The sequence below is a fragment of the Staurois parvus genome, unplaced genomic scaffold (genome assembly GCF_062004578.1).
Source record: "Staurois parvus isolate SC_StPar_1 unplaced genomic scaffold, SC_StPar_1.0 ptg000651l, whole genome shotgun sequence".
Taxonomy (NCBI): domain Eukaryota; kingdom Metazoa; phylum Chordata; class Amphibia; order Anura; family Ranidae; genus Staurois; species Staurois parvus.
In genome coordinates, this window is record NW_028318447.1 from 121,569 (window position 1) to 140,581 (window position 19,013).

Below are 19,013 nucleotides of genomic sequence, written 5' to 3' on the forward strand. Positions count from 1 at the left end.
TATTGCCAATGTTTTGGACCCGGGTAGTGCTGTGGACGTGGCATATCTTTATCTCAGCAAGGCATGTGATACAAGTCCACATGACGACCTAATGCAAACATTGGACATGCTAGGGCTTGGCTCTTGGGTGGCTCAGTGGATATGCAGCTGGCTACAGGATAGATACCAGAGTGTGGTTGTAAATGGGGTTCACTCAGAAAAGAGACCAGTCACTAGTGGTGTACCCCAAGGCTCTGTACTGGGTCCTGTTCCATGCAATCTATATGTAAGTGATAGAACTAAAAGTTTGTTGGGTAAGGGGGATGTCCCTTTGCTGATGACACAGAGGTATGCAATAGGGTTGATATCCCTGGAGGTTTCTGTAACATGGAAAATGATTTGGCATTGCTGGAATATTGGTCACAAAAGTGGAAATTGCAGTTTAAGGTTTCTAAATGTAAAATAATGCACCTAGGGAAAAAGAATCTCTTGAGAAGGTACAACATTGGGGGTACAGTGTTGGCCAGCACTACAGAGGAAAAGGACTCGGGGAGTACTTATTTCAGATGATTGCAAAATAAGCAAACAGTGTGGCCAGGCAGTGGGGAAAGTGAATAGAATTCTAGGATGCATCACTAGAGGGGTCACTGGCAGGAGGAAGGAGGTCCTGAATCCTCTATGTAGATCTTTATATTACTAGAGATATCACCAGCAGGAGGAAGGAGGTCCTGATTCCTCTATATAGATCTTTATATTACTAGAGATATCACCAGCAGGAGGAAGGAGGTCCTGATTCCTCTATATACAGTGAAGGAAATGCGTATTTGCTCCCCTGCTCATGTTGAATGTTCTCCCCTCACACAGAAATGATCGGTCTAAAAATCGAATGTTCGGTGTATTGTAACACCGAAAGACAGAATAGCGACAACAAATTCAGCAGAAATGCGTCTAACAAATGATGACGGATCTGCATGTTCATGAGGGAAATAAGTATTTGATTCCCTTCACAACACATGACTTAGTACTGGGTGGCAAATCCCTTGTTGGCAATCACAGAGGTCAGACATTTCCTGGAGTTGGCCCCCAGGTTTGCACACATCTCAGGAGGTATTTTGGCCCACTTCTCTAGGCAGATCCTCCCCAAGTCATTAAGGTTTGGTGGCTGACATTTGGCAACTCAAACTTTCAGCTCCCTCCACAGATTTTTAGTCGGATTAAAGGTCTGGAGACTTGCTAGGCCACTCCAGGACCTTAATGTGCTTCTTCTTGAGCCACTCCTTTGTTGCCTTGGCCATTTGTTTTGGGTCATTGTCATGCTGGAACACCCATCCACGACCCATTTTCAATGCCCTGGCTGAGGGAAGAAGGTTCTCACCCAAGATTTGATGGTACATTGCCCCGTCCATCATCCCTTTGATGTGGTGCAGTTGTCCTGTCCCCTTAGCAGAAAAACACCCCCAAAACAGAATGTTTCCACCACCATGTTTGACAGTTGGGATGGTGTTCTTGGGGTCACAGGCAGCATTCCTCCTCCTCCAAACACGGCGAGTTGAGTTGATGCCAAAGAGCTGGATTTTTGTCTCATTTACCACAACACATTCCACCAGTCCTCCTCTGCATCATTCAGATGTTCAGTGGCAGACTTCAGACGGGCCTGGACATGTGCTTTCTTGAGCAGAGGGACCTTGCGGGCACTGCAGGATTTCAGTCCTTGTCGGCGTAGTGTGTTACCAATTGTTTTCTTGGTGACTGTGGTCCCAGCTGCCTGGAGATCATTGACAAGATCCTCACGTGTAGTTCTGGGATGATTCCTCACTGTTCTCATGATCATTGACACTCCACGAGGTGAGATCTTGCATGGTGCACCAGACCTAGGGAGACTGACACTTGTTTTGTGTTTCTTCCATTTGTGAATGATTGCACCAACTGTTGTCACCTTCTCACCAAGCTGCTTGGCGATAGTTTGGTAGCCCAGTCAAGCCTTGTGTAGGTCTACCATCTTGTCCCTGACATCCTTGGACAGCTCTTTGCCATGGTGGAGAGTTTGGAATCTGATGGTTTGATTGCTCCTGTGGACAGGTGTCTTTTATACAGGTAACACAATGAGATTAGCAGCACTCCCTTTAAGAGACTGCTTCTAATCTCAGCTTGTCACCTGTATGAAAGACACCTGGTAGCCAGAAATCCTGCTGAATGATAGGGGATCAAATACTTATTTCCCTCATGAACATGCAGATCAGTCATCAATTGTTAGACATGCATTTCTGCTGAATTTGTTGTTGCTATTCCATCACTCAGTGTTACAATACACCGAACATTTGATTTTTAGACCGATCATTTCTTTGTGAGGGGCGAACATTCAAAATCAGCAGGGGAGCAAATACGCATTTCCTTCACTGTAGATCTTTATATCACTAGAGGGGTCACCGGCAGGAGGAAGGAGGTCCTGATCCCTCTATATAGATCTTTATATCACTAGAGGGGTCACCGGCAGGAGGAAGGAGGTCCTGATTCCCCTATATAGATCTTTAGACCTCATTTAGAATACTGTGTCCAGCTCTGGAGATCTCACTTACAAAAAGATATTGATAAGATAGAACGAGTCCAGAGACGGGAACAAAAATGGTGAAAGGTCTGGGGGGGGGGGGGGGGTGGGATAAAACATCAAGGGGGTGAATAGGGTTCAGGAGGGCGGGATTTTCAACATGAAACCTAAATCAAGAAAACAGAGACATGACCGGAAACTAACTGGAGGGAAGTTCAAAACTAATCTCAGAAAATACTACTTTAGTGAAAGAGTAGTTGATGCTTGGAATAAACTTCCAGCAGAGGCAGTGAGCCAGTCAGCAGTAAATGGCTTCGTACATGAATGGGACAAGCACAGATCTGTACTCAGACCAAAAAGCGGGTGGGGGGGGGGTCAGCAGGTACCTGAATTTGACAGGTACCCGCTCCCACTTCCGCTGCGATCGCCTAGGTGAACAGAAGCGGAAGTTGTCCTCCTACCCTCCCTCCCTGTGGTCTTCTGAGACACGTGACAGGTCCCAGAAGACTACAGGACCATTCAGGAAGCGCAGCGCTACTCGCACATGCTCAGTGGGTACCTGGCAGTGAAGCCGCAAGCTGACACAGCCGGGTGCCCACACTGAAGATGCCGGCACCTGGAATACAGGACGGCTGGTGAAACGGGCTGTGGGGAGGACACCACTGGAACGTGGGACAGGTAAGTGGCTGATTTTTAAAAGTCAGCAGCTACAGTTTTTGTAGCTGCTGACATTTTTTTACAGAGTGAGTGGAACTCGGCTTTAAGCAATAATCAGTCACACAGTAAAGCATGCAAAGGACTATAAAACAAAAATGGTGTAAACTTCAACTGAGATTCGACCCACAGATCATTCCCGGCACACACTCCCCTCCTCTACAAACACAGGACACCCTTCTCACCTCTGACACAGGGAACAGGTCACTGAGGATCTCCATCATAAAGGTACCATAACTGTAGTAAGTGGCCAGATCTCGGCGGAGCACGGCGAGATACTCCTGGCGGGAACGATCCCCTCCTCGGTTTGCAAAACTCTGTAATACGGCTACCACGTCCTTAATGCGGTCCTGCACTGCAGAGAGTTCCAGCGGTGCCGAGACTGAGAAATGAGTTAAGGATGCTACTGTGATGACAGCAGGCGAGGAGACCGAAAAATACATCAGAGTGTATCTAAAGCAGCAGACGGCTGAATTCTATTTGTTACTAAGACACCAGGTTAGGTAGCTAAGCACCCCACTGCTACAGCAACAGGAGTGAGACTCCATGCCTGTGCTATGGGAACTGCAAGGCCGAATTCATCCCTCCTGCACCCGTCTATTGCCAGCAGTAAATTCTCGAGTAGCAAAGGATACGCTCCTTTTCCATCTCCGCTGAGGTCGGCAAGGTAAAGAGCTCCTCCGCATCAACATTCAGCTGGATATCGGAATCCCCTTTCTTCTCTTTCTCCCTGCATTGAATAAAGAACAATACACAGAATATAACATTTATAGGGAAAGTGGATCCAGAGAATATCCGATTGCCTCTCGGGGGATCAGGAAGGAATTTTGTTTCCAGCAGGAGCAAATTGGATCGTGCTTTGCTGGGTTTTTTTTCCTTCACCTGTTTCAACTGTGAGTGTAGGATTATAAAACTTTTTTTTTTTTTTTTTAATGGTTGAACTGGATGGACTTTTGTCTTTTTTCAGCCAGACTAACTATGTAACTATGATAAAGAATTAAAAGGAGCTGATTTTCTTTATCCAGTTCAGATCTACCCTGAGGCAATAGAGGGAGAAGCTACCAACACACGTTCATATCTAAACCATGTCATGAGCGCTGCATCTGGAGACCCTCACAAATAGTTCGCTGGACTTCACATACAGTCAGGTCCACAAATATTGGGACATCGACACAATTCTAACATTTTTGGCTCTATACATCACCACAATGGATTTGAAATGAAACGAAAAAGATGTGCTTTAACTGCAGACTGCCAGCTTTAATTTGAGGGTATTTACATCCAAATCAGGTGAACGGTGTAGGAATTACAACAGTTTGCATATGTGCCTCCCACTTGTTAAGGGACCAAAAGTAATGGGACAATTGGCTTCTCAGCTGTTCCATGGCCAGGTGTGTGTTATTCCCTTATTATCCCAATTACAATGAGCAAATAAAAAGTCCAGAGTTCATTTCAAGTGTGCCATTTGCATTTGGAATCTGTTGCTGTCAACTCTCAAGATGAGATCCAAAGAGCTGTCACTATCAGTGAAGCAAGCCATCATTAGGCTGAAAAAACAAAACAAACCCATCAGAGAGATAGCAAAAACATTAGGCGTGGCCAAAACAACTGTTTGGAACATTCTTAAAAAGAAGGAACGCACCAGTGAGCTCAGCAACACCAAAAGACCCGGAAGACCACGGAAAACAACTGTGGGGGATGAGCGAAGAATTCTTTCCCTGGTGAAGAAAACACCCTTCACAACAGTTGGCCAGATCAAAAACACTCTCCAGGAGGTAGGTGTATGTGTGTCAAAGTCACCAATCAAGAGAAGACTTCACCAGAGTGAATACAGAGGGTTCACCACAAGATGGAAACCATTGATGAGCCTCAAAAACAGGAAGGCCAGATTAGAGTTTGCCAAACGACATGTAAAAAAGCCTTCACAGTTCTGGAACAACATCCTATGGACAGATGAGACCAACATCAACTTGTACCAGAGTGATGGGAAGAGAAGAGTATGGAGAAGGAAAGGAACTGCTCATGATCCTAAGCATACCACCTCATCAGTGAAGCATGGTGGTGGTAGTGTCATGGCGTGGGCATGTATGGCTGCCAATGGAACTGCTTCTCTTGTATTTATTGATGATGTGACTGCTGACAAAAGCAGCCGGATGAATTGTGAAGTGTTTCGGGAATATTATCTGCTCATATTCAGCCAAATGCTTCACAACTCATTGGACGCTTCACAGTGCAGATGGACAATGACCCAAAGCAGACTGCAAAAGCAACCAAAGAAGTGGAATGTTCTGCAATGGCCAAGTCCATCACCTGACCTGAATCCGATTGAGCATTTCACTTGCTGAAGACAAAACTGAAGGGAATACACTCAAATTAAAGCTGACAGTCTGCAGTTAAAGCACATCTTGTTTGTTTCATTTCAAATCCATTGTGGTGGTGTATAGAGCCAAAAATGTTAGAATTGTCCCAATATTTATGGACCTGACTGTACATGGTTTTGGAATAAGGGTGGAAGCGTAGACCCGGAGGAAACCCACGCAGGCACAGGGAGAACATGCAAACTCCAGGCAGGTGGTGCCGTGGTTTTGCATATTTATTGTACATTCACCTCAGTCCCTAATCCACAATGGGTTTATAATCTAAGGTTCCTAACTCACATTCATATGTACACACACTAGGGACAATTTAGACAGGAGCCAATTCACCTACCAGCATGTCTTTGGAGTGTGGGAGGAAACCAGAGTACCCGGAGGAAACCCACACAGGCACAGGGAGAACATGTAAACTCTAGGCAGGTGGTGCCATGGCTGGGATTTGAACCATTGACCCGAATACTGCCAGGCGAAAGTGCTAACCATTTAGCCGCTGTGCTGCCCCATAGAAAGGAAGCAGGTGGGGGTACACGCAAACACGCAAACTGTATCATTTGTGTTTCTTACCTCTGAATCTTTTTCTTCTGTTTCCCAGCTGCTTTCTCTATGGGAAGAAGCTGAAATGAGAGAACGGAACGTCAAGGCACATTCACACTTAGGCACCAAGGTTACAAACGTACAAAATGAATGGCACCTCAACACACTAAGGCCTGAGTTGCAGTTGAGCTGCGTTTTTACTCCTCAAAACTGCTCCTTCTTAAACCCCCCTGGCGGTCTGATTATGTCAATATTTTTGAATGTCAAAGCGGTACATTGTTCTGCATGGAAATTTGTTGTTTTATATTGTCGGCCTGTCATTCTTAGGAATAACTCACTTAAATCTGTCCAAACAAGAGTCTAGTAAACATCCCGGTTAGGATAAAGTTTGAAACATGAAATCATAAATCATAATTTAATAAATTTAATTCAATAATATAATCAAACCAAAAACACTGAAATGTGAAATAGAGCGCCAAGTTCGCACATCGCTGAGCACAATCGCAGAATCGTTTTCAGCGTCTGATGAGGAATTTCCCCCACCAATCATTATCACTCAATTCTGCAAGTGGTTCTGATTTACTATCGCTGTTCTCTAGCCGGTCTAAAACCGCGGCTGACCTAAAGGGACGCTTTTTGGACGCCATGGACGTTTCTCAGTTTCCAGCCAGAAAGAACAGTAAAAATGCAGGCAGGGCACCGGACAAAGCACTCGGGACAAAATGTATGTGAAATGGTTTGATACAGGAATGTTATACTATGTGATTTTAGTGTATTTAGTGAATGTCACATTTTTACATTTTTGAATTTCCCGCCGTTCCATCCCCCGTACGTCCCGACGTCGCAGGGAATGGAACCCGGAAGATGGATGCCGGCATCCGCCGGAGGACATTACAGGGGACACTGCAGGGGGGACATCGCGGGAGAGCAGGACAAGATAAGTGCAGAAGGGATCCCGGAGCAACACTGCAGTGTATTCCCGAGTGTAGCTCGGGGGGGTTACCGCTTGTGGTGCTGAAACTTTACCCCGAGCTACACTCAGGAATACCGCCAGGGGGGTTAAAGCCTAGTGTGCCAACCATGAGAGTGGGGGGGGCAACACTTTCTACCTGAGAGGGGGCACTTCACATATATTTACGTATTCACTCATTCCGCACAAGTTCTTCTCACATGGTGATTATCCTGTGGACTGATTTATTTGGACTTCTCTTTTGGAATATAATTATTATTGTAATTTCATCAACCATTTTCTTTGTGTTAAATATTTTTATTCACTATTATTTTTTTTTTTATAGAGTTTTTGCACAGAAGATTGAAGTATGCGACACCTAAATACTTGCTAAAGTGTTTTTTTTTTATCTCTATGCCCAGCGACGGGATCGTTCGGTGGTTTCTCAGGTAAGGCCGAGATCTACCAAGTAGCGGCAGCGGCGAGGTTATTTTCGTCACCTGTATCAGTGCTTTTTTTCATATCGGCCAACGGTTGGATAGGGGCGTTTTCGGAAGAAGTGGTTCGGTCACTGAAATTTCGGCGCACCCATGCTGGTTATACTCACTATGGAACCTAAGGGGTTAATCCTCTGTATTGTGTAAAAAGACTGATCCTGTCTTCTCTGTTCCTCCCCTTTTTCAAGCAACCACCTCTTATCTTTAGACTGAAAAATGGGCATGCACATGCTCAGTTTGGTGTGCATTGCTAGAGGTTTTTTTCTTTCATGGGAAAGTGCATGTGATCAGCACAGGGCCAATCAGCACTGTCCAGACAGAGGTCAAGGGATTTCCATTCTCCTAGAGCAGAAAGAAAACTCCTCCTACAAGCTTTAGCTAGTGTTGGGCTGGACACTGATAGACATCACAAGACTGCTATATACTGCTGATGAGAAAATGTATTTAGCTGTTTATATTTACTAAAAGAATTTCCATGTTGTGCGTACCGTGGGAGACCAGATAGAGTGAATGCGGGGTCCGGGGAGACCGGACAGAGTGAATGCGGGGTCCGGGGAGAGCGGACAGAGTGAATGCGGGGTCAGGGGAGAGCGGATAGAGTGAATGCGGGGTCCGGGGAGAGCGGATAGAGTGAATGCGGGGTCCGGGGAGAGCGGATAGAGTGAATGCGGGGTCCGGGGAGAGCGGATAGAGTGAATGCGGGGTCCGGGGAGAGCGGATAGAGTGAATGCGGGGTCCGGGGAGAGCGGATAGAGTGAATGCGGGGTCCGGGGAGAGCGGATAGAGTGAATGCGGGGTCCGGGGAGAGCGGATAGAGTGAATGCGGGGTCCGGGGAGAGCGGATAGAGTGAATGCGGGGTCCGGGGAGAGCGGATAGAGTGAATGCGGGGTCCGGGGAGAGCGGATAGAGTGAATGCGGGGTCCGGGGAGAGCGGATAGAGTGAATGCGGGGTCCGGGGAGAGCGGATAGAGTGAATGCGGGGTCCGGGGAGAGCGGATAGAGTGAATGCGGGGTCCGGGGAGAGCGGATAGAGTGAATGCGGGGTCCGGGGAGAGCGGATAGAGTGAATGCGGGGTCCGGGGAGAGCGGATAGAGTGAATGCGGGGTCCGGGGAGAGCGGATAGAGTGAATGCGGGGTCCGGGGAGAGCGGATAGAGTGAATGCGGGGTCCGGGGAGAGCGGATAGAGTGAATGCGGGGTCCGGGGAGAGCGGATAGAGTGAATGCGGGGTCCGGGGAGAGCGGATAGAGTGAATGCGGGGTCCGGGGAGAGCGGATAGAGTGAATGCGGGGTCCGGGGAGAGCGGATAGAGTGAATGCGGGGTCCGGGGAGAGCGGATAGAGTGAATGCAGGGTGTTTTTTGTCTTCTTTGGAATGGCTGCACTATGGCTTTATACATGGGGCCAAAAGTGTTAGCGACACGCTCGTTGAAAACAATGGGGTAGGAGTGACTTTTAACCCCTCGCCTCCAGAGGATCCCCCCCCTTCCTGACCAGGCCATCGTTTGCGTTACGACGCTGCGTTATTTAACTGACAATTGCGCGGACGTGCAACGCTGCACCCAAATTAAATTTGCATCTTTTTTTCCCCACAGATAGAGCTTTCTTTCAGTGGTATTTGATCTCCTGTGCATTTTTATTTTTTGTGCTATAAAACAAAAAAAACACCAAAAATTTTGAAGGAAAATATATATATATTTTTGACTTTTTGCCATTAAACATATCCAGTAAAAAAAAAAAAAAAAAAAAAAAAAAAAAATCAAATTTCGTTATAAATTTAGGCCAAACTGTATTCTGTTTTATGTCTTTGCTAGAAAAAAAAAAATCCCAATGTGTGTAAATGAATCTGTTTACGTGAACGTTATAGCATCTACAATTGGCGGTGTATATACTAGATTTTTTTTTTTTTACACTATGGTGGTGATTAGTGACTGCGGCAGGCATTCTGACACTGGGGAGAACTATGTGCTATGCAGAGCCATACAAAGCAGTGTGCAGGAGCTGATGGACGAGATCTGTGTTGATCTGTGATTGACAGCCAAGGCCACAAATGGTGGCGCGAGTAGGGCGTGCGTGTGCCCCCTACCTGGAAATACAAAATCACGTGTATATACGTGGTTTTGCGCACCCGTGCCACCCTGTAGCAGTATTTAAAAGGTGAACAGACTCCTGGATGTAAAGGTACCAATGTGTGAGACTTACATCCTCTTTTTCATCATCATCATCGTCCTCCGAGGAGCCTCCAAAATCATCCTGTAGGTCATCACTGTCTGAGAGATCCAGAGCACCAGCCGGTTCAACATCACTGCCTTCTTCCTCTCCACTCTCCTCTTCACCACTCTGCTCCTCTCCACTCTCTACTTCTTCCTTGTCGCCTGGCCGCTCCTCTGCACTCCCCTCCTCTCCGCTCTCTTCCTGGTCAAGCATCTCCTCCCCACTCTCCTCCTCGCTCTCCTCTTCCTTTCTCCTCTTCTTCACAGGTTTCAGCCACTCCGCATTCTCATCGCTGAAGCCGGCAGGCTTCCTCTTCCCTTTCAGGTCCCCAGTGACAGCACCTATGGAAGAAATAAAAAGGATAAAAAGGACTGTTAAGGAACTGAAAGAAAAAGCTAACTCAAAGCTCTCTTCACTCAAAGTAATGCTGTTGTAGTTCTCGATGGAACACAAGAGTGGTAATTATCGCACTTGTAGTTCATTGACACCTCCTTCAATCCTCTAAATCAGGGGTGTCAAACTCCATTTCACTGCGGGCCGTATCAGCATTATGGTTGCCCTCAAAGGGACAGTATCTGTAGACTGGATGTCCAGAACACCCCACCCCCCCCCATTACATCAGATATCAAGACTCCCACACCCTCCCTAACATCATCATGCACCCCCTTTAGGGACAGAGCTGTAAAGCAGAAAGCGCAGGGTCTGGAGGAGGACCAGAGGAGGAGTTGAGTCAGTTACCAAAGTCTGCTGAATGCTGAGACCAGGGGAGGCAGAGATGAGGTGGTGCTGCAGCTGCACTGAGAGGTGCAGGAGTTCTATGCTCCTCTCTGCTGAGACAAGGGGGTACCTGCAGGAGGGGTGCAAGGGCCACATGAAATGGCCTGGAGGGCCGGATTCGGCCCGCGGGTCTTGTGTTTGACACCTCTGCTCAAAATGAAAATGCAGCTCTCTGTCCAAACCTCTGTATGGGCTTAGCAAACTTTTTGGTGCTATATAAATACTGTATAATAATAATACAGTTGGAGGAAGAGTCTGCAGAAGCATGACACTGCACCTGCCATCCACTGATCACAGGTGCAATACTCTGCAGGCCTCCTGCAAAAAATATGTCCATATTTATTTAGTTTTTTTTAAATGGGGGACCTAGCTTTTAATATTTTCCTGCCCTACCTACAGGAGGGGTGCAAGGGCCACATGAAATGCCTGGAGGGCCGGATTTAGCCCGCGGGCCTTGTATTTGACACCTGTGCTAAAAATGAAAGTGCAGCCCTCTGTATGGGCTTACAGATGGAGGAAGAGTCTGCAGAAGCATGACACTGCACCTGTCATCCACTGATCACAGGTGCAATACTCTGCAGGCCTCCTGAAAAAAATATGTCCATATTTATTGTTTTTTTTTTTTAAATGGGGGACTTCGCTTTTAATATTTTCCTGCCCTTTGCTTTCTTGCATTTCCCCTCCCTGCTACCCTTCTTCTCAATCTCAGATCTTTTTGTTTCAATCAGATTTTATGAAATCTTTCCAAACAGAATTATAATGTTTTAATAAAATTACTTAGAACCCCCAAATATTAAATATTGCCTGAAAGTAGGGGCCCTGGAGAATAAAATGGTGTTTCAATTTTCTATGTTGTGCAATATTTGCGCAGTCGTTTATCAAATGCAAATTTTCAGGAAAAAAAAACTACAGTAAAATTAATTTTTGTGCATGCAAACAATAACTGTTTGGCAAAACATAAATGATGATGTTGCGTCGAGTAAATAGATACCAAACATGTCAAGATTTATGATGGCATCAAGGTATGGTACCTAGAATTGTCCACAAGTGCCACTTTAAAAGACTTTACAGGTTATCAGTGAATTACGGGCTTAGATTTAATTGCTCTCACGCGGACTATTCGCAGCCACACCACACACGTATGATGCACTCGCTGTTTACATATGCTTCATGGACCTACGCGTGCATTTGTGTGTATGCACAGGGGAAAATATTTTTATTTAAAATTCTTTTTTTTTTGTATTCAACTTTATTGCTATCACAATGGGGGCTAACAAACCCATTGTCTCCCTCTTCAATGCAGCTAACCAAGCACAGATTGTGGTTGGTTAGCTTCTTCCCCAACGTCCTTTCACAGAGCTGTAAATGTGGCTGTAAAGCCGACCAGATAACTTTTACAAACAGCCGATTGGGGGCTGAAAAATACAGTACCAGGATCATGGCAAATGTAATCTTGATGTAACGTGACCTTATAACAACCACTATGTTGACAGGACATTTATATTCGCGGTACACCAAAATGAAAATTCTGGTACGGAAAATTAAAAATGCACTTGGCCAAAAACCGAAATGCGCAGTATTTAAAAATGAATATATATTTTTTTGGAAAAAAAATACACTGATTAAAAAAACAAAAAAACACAATATATATATATGTATATATATATATATATATATATACCATGCACTTGGCCAGAAAAAAAACGAAATGTGCAGTTTTTAAAAATGAATATTTTATATTTTTTGGAAAAAAAAATACACTTCGATTAAAAAAAAACAAAACAAGAAAAAACAATATATACCCCAATTTTTTTGTAAAATATGAAAGAGGATGTTACGGCGAATAAATAGCTATCCCAACATGTCACGCTTTAAAATTGCGCACACTCGTGGAAAAGCGTGAAACTGCGGTACTTAAAAATCTCCATGGGTGGTGCTTTAAAAATGTCTACAGGTTAGCAGTGTAAAGTTACAGAGGAGGTCTAGTGCCAGAATTATTGCTCCGACGTTTGTGGCGATACGTCACGTGTTTGGTTTGAACACCATTTACATATGTGGGCATGGCCTACATATGCGTTCACCACTATGTGCGAGCACGGGGGGGGGGGGGGGGGCACTTTAAACATTTTATAAAAATGTATTTATTTTTGCACTGTCTCTTTAAAAAAAAAGAAAAGTTTCATCACTTTTATTCTTATCACCAGAAATGCATGCATCCCTTGTGATAGAGATAATTAGTGACAGGTCCTCTTTATGGAGAGATATGGGGTCAATAAGACCCCACATCTCTCCTCTGCAATGCAAAGCAGTAGATCAAAAAAAAAAAAAAGCATCGATCTAGTGCTTTGAAAAATATTTTTAAAAATGTCCAGAACCGGAAGTGACATCGCTCTGGTCCTCCAAGTGCATAGAGATGAGTGGCGGCCATCTTTCCTTCAGTCATCTCTATGCCCAGAGCCGGGATCGTTCGATAATTTCTCAGGTATGGCTGAGAACTACCGAGCGACGGCCAGTGGTGGCAGCTGCAGCGAGGTTTTTTGGCACCTGCTTTTTTTTTAATATTGACAGGCGGCCGAAAGGGGTGTTTCCGGGCAGAACGTTTCGGCCACCAAAATTTCCGTGCTTCCCTAATTTATATAAATAGATCGGTCAGCAAGTGGTTAAAGAATTAAAAAAAAAAAGATGAAAATGAAAAATAAAAGTGGAGATAAACAGCACTTTGGAGTAAACTGTCTCAGATAACATTCTGTCGGAGGGAATTCTGCAACAGATTCGTATACCAGCAGTCACATGATCCTGTCGCAGGTTGAACCAATTGTGGCACGGACGGGGCGATGACAGCTGCTGGTGGCAATGGTGAGAACCATGAAGAATTCTCCTTACCATTCTGTTTGGGTTCCGGTTTGCTGAGCTCGACTTTCTCTTCGTCTGCTTTTCTTCTTCTGGCTGCTCTATAATGAAGGGAACAAATAAAACCATAAACACCAACAAACATTTAACCACTTCCTGTCCAGCCCATGTACATAAACGGCTGGACGGGTGACCGTTAATAAACGTCCTCCCATTTCCCTGCTTGTGCGCGCTCCCTTGGAGCCCGCAGCACCGCGATCTGGTGCCCGCTGTGTCCGGGACCTCTGTGTGAGGCTTGATTGGCCAATCAGTGATCACATGACTAGTAGTAAGCAAGATGTCACTTCTGACATCATTGCTTACTACGTGTGAAATCTGTGAATGATTACAGAGGTCACATGGTATAAGGCCATTCACAACATCCATGTACCATGTGACAAGCTGTGACCAATCACAGCTCTCACAGTATTTCTCAATGGCTGCAGGAATGCGGCCAGAGAGAGAGAGGAGAAATTATTGCTTTTACAGCCTTTATGGGTGTAAAAGCAATCAGTGTAAAAAAATAAAAAATCTTCATCACCCCCCACAAGTAGTAGTGTCACCATGGAGACACTGTACTGCTAGGGTGAGTATGTTATAAAAAAAACAAATAATTAAAAAAATAAATTGTCAACATTTTTTTAGTAAAATTATAATTTTTGGTTATAAACTAAGAAGAGAAATGATTGCTTTTACAGCCTTTATAGGTGTAAAAGCAATCCGTGTAAAAAAATAAATAAAAATCTTCATTCCCCCACAAGTAGTACAGGGTCACTATGATGACACTGTACTGCTAGGGTGACAGTATGTTAAAAAAAAAAACATAATATAATAAAAGAAAAATGTAAAAAAAATTTTTTTGAAAAATTAGAATTTTTGGTTATAAACTAATTTGGGTTTTTTTTTTTTTTTTTACTAAAAAGATAACTGAATAAATTTTGGCCAAGATTTATGAAGAAAGATTTATTTGCAACATTTTATAAGAAAAACACTTTTTTCAAAACTGGAAGGGGGGGGGGGGGGGGAAGTGTCCGGACTGGAAGGGGGGGGGGAAAGTGTCCGGACTGGAAGGGGGGGGGAAAAGTGTCCGGACTGGAAGGGGGGGGGAAAGTGTCCGGACTGGAAGGGGGGGGAAAAGTGTCCGGACTGGAAGGGGGGGGGGAAAGTGTCCGGACTGGAAGGGGGGGGGGAAAAGTGTCCGGACTGGAAGGGGGGGGGAAAAGTGTCCGGACTGGAAGGGGGGGGGAAAAGTGTCCGGACTGGAAGGGGGGGGGGGAAAGTGTCCGGACTGGAAGGGGGGGGGGAAAAGTGTCCGGACTGGAAGGGGGGGGGAAAAGTGTCCGGACTGGAAGGGGGGGGGAAAAGTGTCCGGACTGGAAGGGGGGGGGAAAAGTGTCCGGACTGGAAGGGGGGGGGAAAAGTGTCCGGACTGGAAGGGGGGGGGAAAAGTGTCCGGACTGGAAGGGGGGGGGAAAAGTGTCCGGACTGGAAGGGGGGGGGGAAAAGTGTCCGGACTGGAAGGGGGGGGGGAAAAGTGTCCGGACTGGAAGGGGGGGGGGAAAAGTGTCCGGACTGGAAGGGGGGGGGAAAAGTGTCCGGACTGGAAGGGGGGGGGGAAAGTGTCCGGACTGGAAGGGGGGGGGGAAAGTGTCCGGACTGGAAGGGGGGGGGAAAAGTGTCCGGACTGGAAGGGGGGGGGGAAAGTGTCCAGACTGGAAGGGGGGGGGAAAGTGTCCGGACAGGAAGGGGGGGATGGGGAGAAGCACATGTATGTAGACTGCCAATTTAGTTCTACAAATGCTTTCTGCGTCTCTGGCTGCACTACTCTCCAATCCAGAGTGAATACGCAGACGAGGACGGATGAGATGCATTTCCTGATATGTATACTTGTTGGATTGTTGGATTGTTGGATTGTTTACCAGCACACATTTTATAGCATTGCAGCGTATCTTCAGAAAGGGCAGCGCGTTTCAACACAGAAAGCGGACGTTCCCACAGCGCTAACGAGTGCACGCCGCCTATATGTTCAATCATTTAAAATTGTTTGTGAAAACATTGTTGCACCTTTCCTGACACAATGTTGCGCATGCATTTTTTTCCCTGTAAAACTTTAAATAAAAACAATTATAGTAAAAAAAAGTAAAACCGCATTTCTGGTATGCTTAGTAAGAAAAAGTAAAAAAAAAAAAAAAAAAGTGAAGTTTCAGGTTCACCTTTGCCGGCTGCGACTTGACATGCGTTTCTGCTCAGAGCCTACAGAAGAAAAAAAAAAAAAAAAAAAGATAAGTTGTTAATCTGAAGAATTCTCTAAAGAATAACCACTACAGGGACATGTTTAAGAAAAACAAAAAAACTCAAGTGAAATTAAAGGCATTTAAAGTTATAAATAAATAAAAAAAACAACAAATATGGTATATTTACCTGCTCTGTGCAGTGGTTTTGCACAAAGCAGCCCCGATCCTCTTCTTGGTTTCTCCGCTGGCGCTCCTGACCCCTCCTTACTGCTAAGTGCCCCCAGAGCGAGCAGCTTGCTATGGGGGAACCCACACAGGCTCACTCCCGAGCCGCATCTCCGTGTCCCCACGCAGAGCTGCAGCTTGGCCCCACCCCCCCTCTCTCATCACTGGCCCACTGGCTGTGACTGACAGCAGTGGGAGCCAATGGCAGCTGTTGCATTCTCAGCCAGTGAGGGGGCAGAATCCCTAGAGAGCCAAGGTTCTCACGCACTCAGGTAAGTACTGGGGGGGGGGGGGGATGCTGCTGCACACAGAAGGTTTTTTACCTTCATGCATAGAACCGCTTGCAGTATCTTTACACAATTCCCCAAATCATTCACGTGGATGTGAAGCCAATCAGCTTCAACTTGCTGGTGGTGTTACTTTAACAAAGGGTAAGTTCACCTTTTAAATATTTAACACCAGTGTTCCAGAAGATCCCCCACACCCCATGAGCACCCCCTTTCCGGTGACAGCGTGCTGGGGTTCTTCTCCCCCACAACCGCTGTCACGTTTAAAACTGGTGTAGCTGTGTGGGGGCTCCGCCCACATAACTGCGTCATTCATTCATTCACAGGGTTCTGTGAATAAACTAGACCCCTTGACCATGGCGGCAGATGGCTTGTAGTTCTGGCCAATCAGTGATCACATGAATCAGAGGTCACACGGCGATCGATGTTCCGCTGTGTCCTCCCAGGGAGCGCGCACAGGCATCGTACAATAGGCGGGAAGGAGGTAAATAACAAACATGTCTACACTTACCTGCTGTGATTTTGCAAAGCCTTGATCCCTGCCTGAACTCCTGGCTCCTCCCCCTCAAGCAGTGCCCTCAGGAGAAGCCACACGCCCTGGGGGCACCAATGTGTGCTCGCTCCTCGAGCTGCTGCTCTGAGTCCACAAGACACATAGAATCGTAGTTCAGCCGAGTAATATAAAAAAAAAACACATTTCAACATGCAGTGTGTGCATATATATATTTTTCATATATTTTGTAATAAAAATGATCTTCAACATACAATATATATTTATTGAAATATATATTGTAGTATTTCAAATATACGTCAATATATTTGAGAAGAATATTTTTAAAATATATTTTTCTTCCACGTGGGTATGTACAGGTTGTGTATTTCTGCAGCACACGCTGGGCTCTGCTGGTGGAAGGATCTGATCAGCACTCACCCTCAGTCAGGATTTTGCTCAGCTCGCTCTCCGCTCCGGGCTGTTTCTTGGATTTTCGGCCCGGTCCGCGGGGCACTTTCCTCAGGGGGTCCAGCTTCCTACCCATGATGTCAATGCGGGGATGTTGTGACGACTCCGATCAGCTGTGACAATAGAGAAGGAATGGTTACCAGGCCTAAAAGGAAGCTCATATTTTTCTGGCAGTTCCGCTTATCAGGAGATACGGGTGCTGCAAATTTCTTGCCTGAAAGTGAGGATGTCCTTTAGGCCCCATACACATTGGGCATTTAGCCCTGGGGCATGAGACGTCAGTGTTTAGCAGTGGGTGGAGGACACGGGTGCACCTGCCAAAGTCTATGAGGATGCGGATGGATGGTGGACCCAGTAGCACATCCCTTGAGGACAGTATGTGCCCAGGGAGTGCATGCTGGAAGTACCCCTGGGTGCACCGTCTAGCTGCAGCAACTCTCAGCCTCTCATGCAGTACGACGGGCTGCCAGCAGGGGCAGCATCTGTGTCCTCCACCTGCAGCTACAGTGCTGTGAAAAACCGATTGCTCCCTTCCTGTTTTTTTTTTTTTTGCATATTTCTCACACTTAACTAATTCAAATTATAAATTATAATAAATGTTTACATTACAAAAAAGATACCCCGAGTAAATACAAAATGCAGTTTTGAAATGATGATTTCATTTATTAAGGGAAAAAAGCCGTCCAAACCTGCCTGGCCTGATGTGAAAAAGTAACTGCCCCCCTAAACCTGATAACTGGCGGAAACAACTCAACAGTCAAGTGTTGGTGATAACGGGCGATAAATCACATCTCTGTGGAGGAATCTTGGCCTGCTTTTCTTTGCAAAATTGTTTTAACCATCTCCTGTCTGGCTGTTGTATATAAACGGCCAGGCGGTGGCAGTGCAGGGGCGGGTGGCTGTTTATAAACGGCCTCCCCGCCCCCTGCTTGTGCACGCACCCTGGTAGCGCGCAGTGCCGCGATCCAGGGCCCGCTGTGTCCTCTGACACCGATCGTCGGGCAGGACCTCTGTGCAAGGTCCCGATCATGTGATCACTGATTGGCCAATCAGTGATCACATGCAGAGTAGTAAGCTAGATGTCACTTCTGACATCATTGCTTACTACGTGTAAAATCTATGAATGATCACATCACATAAAAATCCTCCTGCGCTCTTATGGTGAGTGGTGAATAAAGAACTAAAAAGCAGCCAGCATCTGTCCCATACCAAATATAGGCAATATGAATAGAATGTAAAGTTGATGCAGCGCTAAAAGACTAAAACCTAAATGCAGTATATAACCAGATAGTGAGTAATAACATGACCCAAAACCACCTAGGGATACACAGAAAACAATAGCCCTTAATAGACTAGTAACAGTGGTTAAGTGGTTAAGTGCAGGATAAGGTGTCCATAATAAATACAGGGGTGTAAGTGAATCACAGCACACTTCAAGGAACGTGACCCCGGGCAGTCTTGCTGCAGTGGCCTCTCACCTCCACTCTACGACCCTACAGGGCCATAAAGCGTAATGTAGATCACCACGGAATCCTCCAATTCAGGGACTCTTTAGATGGATAAATAAACAGGGACAGAATTCCTCCAGGCCAGTGGATGAATAGAAGGCACTCTCCTCCGATGTCACAGCCGCTCATATGCCCATAAATGAGGAGATAAACACAATCCTCATAGTGTATTACCGCTTTATTTGAATATAGGCAACAAACAAAGAGGGAAGGTAATCCACTTACATAACAGACGGCTTGTATGGAGATGCAATGCTGGGTGTACAGCAGGATCAAAAAGGTGCACCAAGATGGCGTCACGCCGGAAGTGCGTCACCACGCTATT

At 45.8% G+C, this 19,013-nt stretch overlaps 1 protein-coding gene across 1 annotated transcript in view; it reads right to left on the minus strand.

Moving 5' to 3' along the window:
• LOC149448887 (28S rRNA (cytosine(4447)-C(5))-methyltransferase-like) overlaps positions 1 to 19,013 on the minus strand; it is a 45,990-nt gene that overhangs the window by 19,370 nt on the left and 7,607 nt on the right. The window contains exons 2-8 of the mRNA XM_089694112.1: positions 17,151 to 17,293; positions 15,687 to 15,726; positions 13,468 to 13,535; positions 9,796 to 10,148; positions 6,178 to 6,227; positions 3,874 to 3,968; positions 3,424 to 3,620 (exon numbers count right to left, since the gene is read on the minus strand). Of these exons, the coding sequence (XP_089550238.1) occupies positions 3,424 to 3,620; positions 3,874 to 3,968; positions 6,178 to 6,227; positions 9,796 to 10,148; positions 13,468 to 13,535; positions 15,687 to 15,726; positions 17,151 to 17,256 (909 nt within the window). The 5' untranslated portion in view covers positions 17,257 to 17,293. The remainder of the gene's footprint in view (positions 1 to 3,423; positions 3,621 to 3,873; positions 3,969 to 6,177; positions 6,228 to 9,795; positions 10,149 to 13,467; positions 13,536 to 15,686; positions 15,727 to 17,150; positions 17,294 to 19,013) is intronic.